Genomic DNA, 11,919 nt, shown 5'->3' with positions numbered 1-11,919 from the left:
ACTATTTTTGTCATATTTGTGTATTCTTATATTTAAACACTTTTTTGTTATAAATAAATCATCTTTCTTAATGTAGATATGATTTTCGCACTCTTGGAGTTTATGGAGGAATGTTTTAGATCTGGAAAGCCTGCGATTGTCGTTTTTATTGATTTCAGCTCTGCTTCAAACCATATGCACTGCTCCTCAACTTTTTCAGCTTTGAAAGCTTAACATGTACCCCTAAAATTTATTCTTCCTCTGTATATTAAAATTAATTAACTTGTTCAGGCACCCTACAATAGTTTCATGAGAATGCAAAATTAATTTTCATATTCGTTTGAGATCGGAGCAAAAACATGTCGTCACTCCACCGTTATTCAACATAGTAGTAGATTAAATTATGCGACAAGTTTTTGAAAACAAACATGGTCTTCAATATAATGCTACAAACTCCGATCATTGACCGATCTGTTGTTCGTCGATGATACCGCTATATTCGCTGATACACATATTGAAGCTTCTAGCATTCCTCATGAAAGTTCGCAATGCAGAGTTATATAGGTTAAGAATTAATGAAGAGATGGTGATAATTCACAACTGACTAGTATAAATATAAACATGATGCAATTAGAACAAGTGCTGAAGTTCCGACACTTGGAGGAGAATGAGAAAGTGACATTTATCGAATCGGTCAAGCTCCAAGACCTTTTGCTTCTCTAAAATGGTGCATACGGAAACGATATATTACAATCAAGAGTAAAATCTACATTTTTTAATGTTTATTGTGGTAATCTTGGTGAAAGGTTCAATCAAAATATTTTGGTTATTGACCGGAGATATAAGGGCTGTTGGAATGAAGCAATGCCTGCTGAAAGCTGCTGGTTTAAGTTTATGTATGATACAGAAGTTACTTACTAGAAAAAAGCCAAAAGTCAGCTATCTCATGAACCACCTATTTTTTAACAACTTGAAATGAAAATGTAAAAAAAGTAAAAAATGTTTTAAAAGTAAAAAAATAAAACAGTACTGAGAATATTTATCGATAATACGTTATTATGGCAAAATATAGGACTATAGAAGAACTACAAGTGGCCGTCAACAAGATTCATAAATGGACAAAATAGAGGAAAATATACCTAAACAGCTCAAAAACTGGCCAGTTAATTTTGCATTGCAATCGCGAAAAACTTATTTATGTCACCCTATTCTTCAAGCAGAATCAGAAAACACATTGGCATCCATCTAGATAGTAGGTTAAATTAGAAATATCACGTTAGATAAAAAGCATAGCTGGTTAAACTCAAAGCCAAAGATCTGTATTGATTTGTTGGAAGATAGGATCAAAGAGATTGGTTTATTAGTGAATGATAAATCCTATTTGGATGTATGGTTTGCAAATCTAGTGTTGTACATTAATCCAACCAGTTATCCAACCAGTTATAGATAGCGAAGAACAGTGTAATGAAGAAGTTATCCAAGATTTCGTCTGAAGACATGAAATAAGATTACGAAATTACAGCAAAGTGGAAGCACTATATTTACTGGACAACGCACAGGAAATCAGAAGACTGAAGCAAACCAAACTACATGAACTTATTCGTTAGCTTCTATTTCGAATTCTCGAGCTAATAGTAATAAATCAATGCTCAAATTAAAATATTGGGTAGATCTACTGTAAGATGTAAGAAAGAAGTGAAAAAAGAACAATTAAACTATAGATGTTGTTAATATATGTAATTAATATTTAGCATTTTCTTTAAAACGAAAAACTTCCATTTATATCATATAATCAATGTATATATATCATCAATTTATGTTTCTAGCCAACTTGGTGGCGCAGTGGTAAAGGCTATAGGACGGTCCTCCTACTGTTGCGATAGTCGCGGGTTCGAATCCTGCTGTCACGTCAGTGACCAGGTTGGGTAAGACCGGATGTCTTCTGGGATGATTTGTAAAGTCACTCGCCAGTCGGTAGGCTTAATGCTGAGGACCGTGGTTCGGAGCCCATGTTAAACTTTAACTCCAGTTCAGTTAAACCCATAGTTGGTAAAAGGTAAAAGAATAAAAAAATTATGTTCCTTTTTCTTTGACAGCGTCTTCATATCTTTATAATTGTTCCACTTAATTAAGTTATCGTTTTTTCGACATTCTTAATATATTGTTTATTTATTCCTGGTTAATTGCCATCTCATCATAACAGTCAATTTATTCATATATTTACCAAATAGTATTTCTGTGGATGTATCTAATTAACTACCAGAAAGAGACACAGAAAAATAACACAGAGCAGGATACCCACATTGGTATTAGGAGGAAGTAACATAACCAACTACCAATTTAACTTTAACAACTCCCAGCGATACAGATAGAGAACAAACCCGAAGAGTTAGTTTTAACCGGTGTGGCACGTCGTTAATTTGAATTACAGACAAAATCTGAAATTGGTTGCATTTCAGCGATATAATCCCGAAAAAAATCGAAGAGGAAAAATAAAGAAATAACGCCGACGTCGGCTGAGAGAGGAGAAGAACCTGCCAGAACGAAAACCGGTTGATCGGCGGGTCAGAAGACCGAGAAGACCGAAAGGTCCCTCTCACGTGGGCGTCTCGACACGTGCAGGGACGTCCTCGATAAAAACTCCATAAAATCGTTAAAATTTACACATCTCGCCGGTACAAGAGGAAACGTCCCCTTTGCCTACGTAACCTACGATAACGCACATCATAAAAGAACAATAAAATATTTAATTAACTGGGAACGAGCGATATTTTAAGGTTAAAAATCAATATAAAATTTCGTCGTAAAAATAGATATACAACGTATATTTCCAGATATTTACATAGTAAATTAGGTTCTACATGGGAAATAAAAAGTCGGTTTTAGATTTTGTTGGAGTACTTAAATGCACTATCAGACATTTATCAATGATTGACACTAATTTTGTTGTCGTTAAATTTCGTTATAAAAACGCTTCTTCTTACTGTGGATACCATAAGAGTAACATATTAATAATTTTGCTTCCTTTATTTGAAACACAGTCAACATATTTCGAGATATTTATATAGCAATTAAATTCTACAGGGGAAATAAAATGTAAGTTTTAGATTTTGTCGGAGTACTTAAACGCTTTATCAAACATTTATCATTCAGTAACAGTGATTTTGTTGCCGTAAAAATTCGTTATAAAAATGTTTCTTCTTACTGTTAATTCCATAATAGTAACATATTAATAACTTTGATTTCTTTATTTCAAACATAGAGAAAATATTTCGAGACACTAAATTAAATTCTTCAAGGGAAATAAAAAGTCAGTTTTAGATTGTGTTGCAGTATTTAAACGTTGTATCAGATATTTATTAGTAGTGACAGTAATATGGTTGTCATAAAAATTCGTTATAAAGACGCTTGTTCTTACTATCAATGCCACAATAGTAACATATTAATGACTTTGATTCCTTTATTTGGAAATAAAAAGTCGATTTTAGAATTTGTTGGAGTACTTAAAAATTGTATCAGACATTTATCAGAGTGTGACAGTAAATTAGTTTTCGTTAAAATTCAGCATAAAAAAGTTTATTCTTAGTATTGATGCTATAATAATAACAACATATTAATAACTTTAATTCATTTATTTCATACATGGAGAAAATATTTCGGTATATTTATATAGTAAATTATATACTACAAGGGAAATAAAAGTCGGTTTTAGATTCTGTTGGAGAACTTAAATGTTGTATCATACATTTATCAGTGACTGACAGTGTTTTTGTCATAAAAATGCCACAATAGTAACATTAATAACTTTGATTCTTGTATTTTAGATATAGAGAAAATAATTGGAGATAGTTATTAATTAATTTAATATATAAGCTCTGTTTTCTTTAACGTTGAAAATGTCAATTATTGAATTGTACATTTGTAAATTGTAAATATTGTAAATTGATAGCTGAACTACAATAATTGCTTGTATAAGTTTATAATGAGAATTATCCAATTGATAAATTGTATCGGGCATATATTGGATATTTCAAGAATAATTATATAAGTGTTGAACCAAAAAAGGAAGGATTCGTTACCTTTCTCTACGAAGATCCTAAGAATAAAACCTAATGAAGAATGTAAAAAACTTTTGTTAAAATTTCTAAAATATTTGAAGCTTTCAATGCTATGTTGTAGAACCGTTTCACATCATAAAATGTATTTGATATATGACTAATAATAAATAAAACATCATCAATGAAGACCAGGGAAAAAAGTACATCTCATCACAGGTATTACAACAATTCTGTTAAAGAAATAGAAAAAAATCAAATAAAAACATTAATAATTGATTATATAAATAAAAAGATCTATTTCAAATTGATTGATTGAAGTAAAACATATTTAGAACCAGCTTACGAAAGGTACCACTTAGTAAACACTACATTATTCGTACGTTAAAATCTTTTGAAAGTAAAAAAGGGAAAAAGCGAAACCCAAGACGCCGGTTCGCATTCTTGCGAATAAAAAGGAAAGTTTCCCGCTAAATTAAAACCTCTTGGCTGTTAAACGGGCTTTTTGTATGCATAAAACTCGTGCAAAATCGCATATAGATTGGCTAAGTGGTTCCCGGGATATCTTAACTTGACCGCCATAATATTTTTAATGAATCTGTGATGACAATGCGACACTTGAATTTAAAGGTAACAATATTTGTCAATAGTATCATGAACTGTGACTTGATGAGTAATGAGATTACATTGAGTTAACGAAAGATTTCCTAATTATAAAGATTCTATCCAAACAATCTGTATAAATGAGCCATGACTATATCGTATCATTCGGTTTGAGCATATAACAGGTGAATTGAAAAGTCCCCAGCCTATCATAGTAAAACACATTTTTTTGGCAAAATTAATTTTTTATTCAACATAATTCCCTTCAAGGGTGATACACTAATCATAGCGACCCTCCAACTTTTCGATACCATTTTTGTAGTCTGCTGCTGCTTGTCCTTTGCTTCAAAATAAGCCTCAGTTTCAGCTATCATCTCCACAGTCGACGAAAATTTCTTCCCAACGAGCATTCTTTTGCGATCTGAGAACAGGAAATCCTTTCGTCCTTAAAACGGTCCAATAACGCTATGTAATAGTCGCTGTTGATGGTCCTTCCTTTTTCAAGGTAGTTAATAAAAATTATTCTATGTGCATCCCAAAATACAGACGCCATAACCTTGCCAGTCGAATGTCGTTTCCCACACTTTTTTCCCAAATGATGGAGCCATGTTTCATCCATTGTTACATACCGACGCAAAAACTTGGGTTTCTTACGCTTGATCATCTTCAAACACTGCTCTGAATCATTAACTCGTCGTTGTTTTTGGTCAAAAGTGAGCTCGCGCGGCACCCACTTTGCAGAGAGCTTTTTCATATCCAAATATTCGTGAATGATGTACACATTCAGTTGATATCTTTAGAGTGTCTGATTAAAAAATTCTGATTCCAGTCACTCAAAATCATTTTGTAGATTTTTTAAATGTTTTCGGCGATAACAACCTCTTTTGGGCGTCCACTGCGTTCACCGTCTTCGGTACTCATTTCAACACGTCTAAACTTAGCATACCAATCCTTGATGGTTAATTTTCCTGGAGCAGTGTCCGGAAACTCGGCATCAAGCCAAGTTTTTGCTTCAACTGTATTTTTCCTTTCAAAAAGCAATATTTTATCATCAACATGCCAAATTCATTTTTATCCATTTTTTTCACAATAACAAAAGTTGGTTCACTCAAAATGCTGTAATGCACAAATTGATGAACCGACAGCTGTCAAATTTATACACGCATCTTTTGAGTGCTAGGGCTAAGTAAAAAATATTTGGATTTAATTATAGCACCATCTATGTGTCAGGCCGGGGGCATTTCAATTGACCTATTGAGTCTTCTTATTCAAATTATTTACACTCATTATGGCAATATTCACTGAATCACCAAGAGTTTTTTTTTTATCAATTTTAACTACATTAGTATCGGTTTTCTTTAGAATTAGAGGAAATGTCAATTTTTGCCCAAATGTTATGTAGATTCCCAATTCGACATCATCAGATCTGAAAAAAAATTGTTTCCATTTTAACATAAAAGAGTTAATTCCGACTTAATTTTAGTTTTAATATTTATATGATTATTATTATAAATCCATAAAGTCTAATTAACTGTACTGTATGTTTATTGGTTAATAATTAATATAATATTAAGTTATACCTATCTTCGAAATAAGCAACTGAAATGATGAAAAAAAATCAAGAATCACAAGAATATTACAATTGTCTAATGAAATGGTATTGATGGATGTATAAAAATATATTTATTTTCATATTTAGGTGGAGATTGATCATCTACGCTCTCTACTGCTATACTAAGGCAAACGTCATCCCAGTCGAACAATTCAGGTCCCGCGCACATCGCTCAGTCGTCCATCAGGCCTGTCCACAAACATATAGTATGCCCTTAACCAACACGAGAGCTTCTGACAAGTTTTGGATTGATAGTCTAATTGTAAAATGCATCCGGCTCGGCCTAACCGAAGACCTAACCGTACTCATCAAGTCATTTCTTTTGGTGAGATCAATTAAAGTGAAGAAAACTCTCTCCAGTTGTGAACTCATCAACGCTGGCGCCCTTCAAGGCTCCGGTCTCGCCCCGGCTTTATTCAATCTGTTTTTAAGAGATGTTCCTAAGAGAGAGCACGTTGACGTCGCCTTTGAAACTGACGACACGGCTTCCAAAACGAGCTGTTTAAATTTTGCAGGCTGCAAGTCAACCCTCAGAAACTCCGAACCATCGTATTCCATAAGAAGCGTTTCTTACTGCGCATTTCGCAACCGAAAATCGACAATGCAACTATGCTTTTTACGTGCCTTTGAAATTTGAGCTTTTCCCTCGATTTACCCCCTTTCCCCAAACATATTCTGATTTGGTTGTAATGGGACCACCTTGAATTTGCACTTCTTTAAAAAAAAAAGAATTTTGAAAATCGGCCCACAATTCACGGAGAAAACGACGAAGATACATTAAAAAATATATACAGTCGAACATCCTCCTTTTTCGTCGGTTAAAAAGGAGTACTGTTTGAGAAGTGGATACTTTCTCATAGCGCCAATTATGAATTAATGATGAATATTCATTGAATAATTATTACTAGAAAAATGGGATTTAGAGAAAGCTATTAGCAAGAACCAAAGTTCCCTTTTCCCAATCTTATATGCTATGTTAAATTAAAGATCATCTCCAGTTCAAACACTTTTTAAAGACGTTATAATACATAATGCAAGTGATTGAATATTATAAGAATATTATTGAATATTATAAGAATATTATCAATATTCGAATATAATATAAGATACAAGAATATATAAGAAGATATAAACCATTAAAATTGTTCATGCCACACGTTACAGATGTTTCTTAAACGGTATCGTTTATCAATTGTCTTCCCGAAGGATTAACTACTGGCACGGGACCGATCGTCTGTACCGCATCGTCGGTAATCTGTAGCGTTTATCCCGAATTTGTGTTAATTTGTAAGGACAGCATAGATAACGGATTCCTAATAGGAGTTGATCGTTGAACTGGAGGTCTCGTCCCGGGCGTTGTGCCACCAGATTGATAACGATTTGATTAGGATTCCGCTGATCTGGACTAGACCGATCTAGTTCGAGACCGTTCAGTTCGTAGCCAATTTGTTCAAGATTACTATTGGAACAAGTGGTTTTTTATGAATTGTTTTAAGAGGGTATTTTAGTCTAGAAATTTGAAAAAATTGCTTTTTCTTCATATTTACTTATACTTTTATTATTTAATTTTTATATTGTTAATAGTTGTTTCCGACTAACCTACAATTTGTCTGTATGATAACTTAATCTAGGTATATAATTAGGAGGACCCGTCGGCTCTATATCAGTGTATAGTGAAATAATGTTTATACATGTCACTGTTGTATGTTTTATTATATGCAGCCAGTACACAACACTACACAGGATCAGATGGTTTGTTCAGATGTTACTCTTTGCAGAATCTCCCCATAATTGAACTATTTGCTTATATAATAGAAATTTATTATGCACTGATACTTGTGATTTTCTTCCAATTAGCCAATACATTTTCCGATATTTCAATTCCAGTTTTTTTCTTTTCTTCTTTATATATTCCTTCCAGCGAAGTTTTTCATCAAGATGCATTCCGAGATATTTAGCATTGTTGCTATATGGAATGATAGCATTATTTAATATTATTGGTGCTTGTGTCCAATTATTTATACTGTCACTTACCTGTTGTAATTTTCTTGTGGATTCTTCACTATTGTCTCCGACAGCTATAATCAGTATCATCAGGAAATTTGAAATTTTTAGCATTGGCCCCTGTACACTTCCTTGTGATACACCTGCTTTAGCTTCTTTTATTGTAAAGTAAGCTTCTTCTTGTTTAACTCTAAATACTCTGGCTGTAGTGTATGAATATTTACTTATATAACTTGACATTTGGCATAAACTCTGCCTCTATACCCTTCTATTGAAAAATTCGCCAAATTACGACTGTTTGAAAAAACGAAAGCTTTTCTCCATTTTTTTTTAAATATTCAAATTTAGTGGTATATTTACTTTGTATGATAGAATAATCTATACTGAAGGCCCAGTTCCCTAGAACTCGAGATATTATGTCAACCGTCTCGGGAAAACCATTTTTGAGAAAAACACGTTAAAAATTTCGTTTTTTTGATGCCGCGTTATTAAAGTATTTGCGAAAATAATTTAAATTTTGAAAATTATTTCAAGATTAGAACACCCACCTTACCGGCTTGACTGGCGCAGTGGTAAAGGCGATAGAACGGACCTCCTACTGTTGCGAGTCAGTAATCAGGCTGGGTAAGACCGGATGTATGAAGGATACCCACTTAATAATCCATTTTAAAAATAAAATAAATACGAATACATCTTAAAAGATATGATATTCACGAGTCACTGAAACATATGTTATTCCCTCTTCATTATTCATTATTGTACTTAAATAACAAGAAAATTCGTTAAACCGTGAATATCATGGCAGCAAATCTAATCTTCATCCTGATCTTAAGACCAAATGTCTGGAACCGCTGGAAAAGATATTGTAAATTTGTCAATATTAAGTGCAAGAATCTTTTGAGGTTTACTTAAAAGTTATGTTATTTTTCTTAGGGGTCATTGGTTTTTGAGCAATGTTGAGTTTGCTGCTCTACTGTATCATTCATATATAAAACACGGAAACTTTGTTAATCGTTATTTCTCTGTATAGTTAATTTTAAATAGGCACAAATATTTCCATTATATTATAACATACCACTAGAAATTAAATGTATTTTCATGTTGAACGGGCTTTTGGCATAGTGCGGCACAAAGGCCTACTATATAAAAAAGTCACATATCTCTAAGCATTTCTACCTGGTCTTAAAATCTAGTTTGATTAATCGACACTTCAATGATCTGATCTCAAACTGGTAAGGGCTGGTGTGCTACAGGGAAGTGTGCTAGTGTCATTGCTTTATCTTTACATCAGTGATCTTCACACAACTGCTAACTTGATGATATAGCAATGTTAGCAGTAGCAAAGACTGCAGAGAGCTCAACCCAAAAACTCCAATCCACTCTTGATAAATTTACCATCTGGGCTACAAAATGGTGAACAACATATATTCATTACATCAATACAAATTCCATGTGTTAACACACCAAAATATCTTGGAATGATCCAGGATGCCAAGGTCAGATGGAGTCTATGAAAAAGGAACGCGACGAACTCAAAATCAAGTCAGCAAGCCTATTTCATAAAATAAAATACTAAGACTAACGAAGTGATTCATGTGAATGCACTCGAGCATGGAAATTAAGATGGTCATACGCACACACAAAATCTCAAACAACCTCAAACAATCTCTTACTAATGTTAGTATGTCTAGACACAGGGAAACTAAGCGTTGGCGATACATAAATTTAAATAAATAAAAAAACATGTAATAATACACATTTCTGGTTTAATTTTGACAGATATTTAAAAATACATTATTCTTTTTAGAATATTACCTCTTGTACTCAATGTCATAATTTTTTGCCCTTTCTATACTACATATATTGTAAATTATACATAAGAGTCTACGATTTTTGTACAAAGTAAGTAATGTTTTTTTTTGTTTTTTAATTATAAAGTCCTATAACTAATGTTCGCTAGACATTATCAAAATTACAGACCTCATGACATTCGTTTTTATTACTAGCTTGACCTATGTCAACATCTTATCTTCGAACAAATTAAACAAGTAACATAATTATCAGCACAAGCTTACACCTAACCATCATAAAATTTCGAAATAAATATTTTATGGCCTGTAAGGACAAAAATGTGTCTGATACAAAAAATATACGATATGGTAAAACATATTCGTGTTAATTGCCATCAAAATACCTCGAAACTCAATTATCAACGACAAATGTAAATTTACTGGCGCACTGTCTGAAATACGAGTTCTAATCTGAGATTTGCTGTCTGGAACTAGTGTCGTTCTCCACTTAAGAGCCCATCATCTCTGGCGATCAGCATGGGGCCAATTAAGAAAATAAATAAATAAAATGAGTCTCTTTCGAGGTGCTTTGAAAGATCGGTTTTTGTACCATTTAGGGTGGCATACAGGTTCGTCTTTATGATTTTTAAAAATTTAAAAATATATATTATATTAATATATTATTTCAACATTTAAAAGGTATTTCTTATTTTTAAAAGTTTCATTAAACTTGAAAGATATATTTCATCGGGCTTTACAGTGTTTAAAGATAAATAGTGAACCCACATCATCTAAAATGATGACGTTTTAATCTAAATAAAATAATGAAACAAAAAATTTTTTTAAATATGATTTATTTTAATATTATAGTACATCTAATGCATATATTATCGAAGGATGTAATTATCGAAGGACTAATGTACGAAGGAATTAACAATTATATATTTAAGTAGTCCATGTTACTTTCATTAGAGAGCATATTTATCTTTTACGTTTAGTCCTTGTTTATTTCGCTGCAATGTTTCCTTGTAAAGTCATTTTTATATCACTGTATTTATCCTTAGTTTGTTCTGTTACTACTTGTACACATCTTTCTTGATAAAACTATATTAGATCACTGCATATTCCATAAATGCATTTGCCATATCTGTAAAACTGGTAGTATATACATATACTAAACAACTACACACTATGCGCATACATCTTTCACACTTCCAATTATATACATTGTCTGCTTTTCACCCTGATTTTATAGGCCTATTTCGAAAAAAGTAAATTACATAACAAAATCTAATTAATTGTAATTCCTACATTTTCATTTTCCCATCAACTTTTGTTGTCTTAACACACACATTTTTATTCTTGCCATCTTGGCATGAAGGACCGAAGGTCTGATTTTGAAATATCCGTATTTTAATCTATTAAAAGCAATGTCTGGAAGTAACAACAAAAATGTATTATCCATAATTAATAATCAATAAAGATATTTCCAATAGGAGGCTTGCCTTTTTAATGAATCAGCTAAATATGAGCTTTTAAGACACCTTATATTTGTGCTGTGTTTATTTTATTTTATTAGCATATGTATCTTGAACCTAATGCTCCTGATAAACTAATGGGTCTTGTGTTTATATATCCAACAAACAAATGCTCGGTATCTATTTTGTTCTAAACCATTCACTGTCAGAATTGCAAGCCAATATTTAAGTAATTTCTTTCATTCTTTCCGTACTTATCCCGGCCAGTAAAATTATTAATTAAATTATTCACAACGTTTGATCATTTTCCTCCGAGAACTTTTTATCTGGCTTTTTACCTGAGGGGGTAGAAGCAGGCAGCCGACTTCCCAGTTAATTAGTCAACTAATCGATCGAAG

The 11,919-nt window shown here is 32.5% G+C and overlaps 1 protein-coding gene across 1 annotated transcript; it reads left to right on the top strand.

Annotated features, from left to right (window-relative positions):
- Positions 1-4,218: 4,218 nt before the first annotated feature.
- LOC143203170 (uncharacterized) lies at positions 4,219-7,668 on the top strand. Its single transcript, XM_076415306.1, has 4 exons — positions 4,219-4,253; positions 6,337-6,798; positions 7,414-7,495; positions 7,570-7,668. The coding sequence occupies exons 1-4, from the start codon at positions 4,219-4,221 to the stop codon at positions 7,666-7,668; spliced, it is 678 nt and encodes a 225-aa protein (XP_076271421.1).
- The last annotated feature ends 4,251 nt before the right edge of the window (positions 7,669-11,919 follow it).

The sequence above is a fragment of the Rhynchophorus ferrugineus genome, unplaced genomic scaffold (genome assembly GCF_030347505.1).
Source record: "Rhynchophorus ferrugineus isolate W39M unplaced genomic scaffold, kcgeb_rfMv2 rfM9, whole genome shotgun sequence".
Classification (NCBI taxonomy): domain Eukaryota; kingdom Metazoa; phylum Arthropoda; class Insecta; order Coleoptera; family Curculionidae; genus Rhynchophorus; species Rhynchophorus ferrugineus.
This window is presented reverse-complemented; position numbering and strand designations above follow the sequence as displayed.

Bases quoted from the DNA above. Each gene is read 5' to 3' on its own strand.
- LOC143203170 (XM_076415306.1), top strand. From the start codon at position 4,219: ATGAAGACCAGGGAAAAAAGTACATCTCATCACAG. The intron at 4,254-6,336 runs GTATTACAACAA...TTTCATATTTAG, and splicing joins AAAAGTACATCTCATCACAG to GTGGAGATTGATCATCTACG. The intron at 6,799-7,413 runs GTATTCCATAAG...CACACGTTACAG, and splicing joins CTCAGAAACTCCGAACCATC to ATGTTTCTTAAACGGTATCG.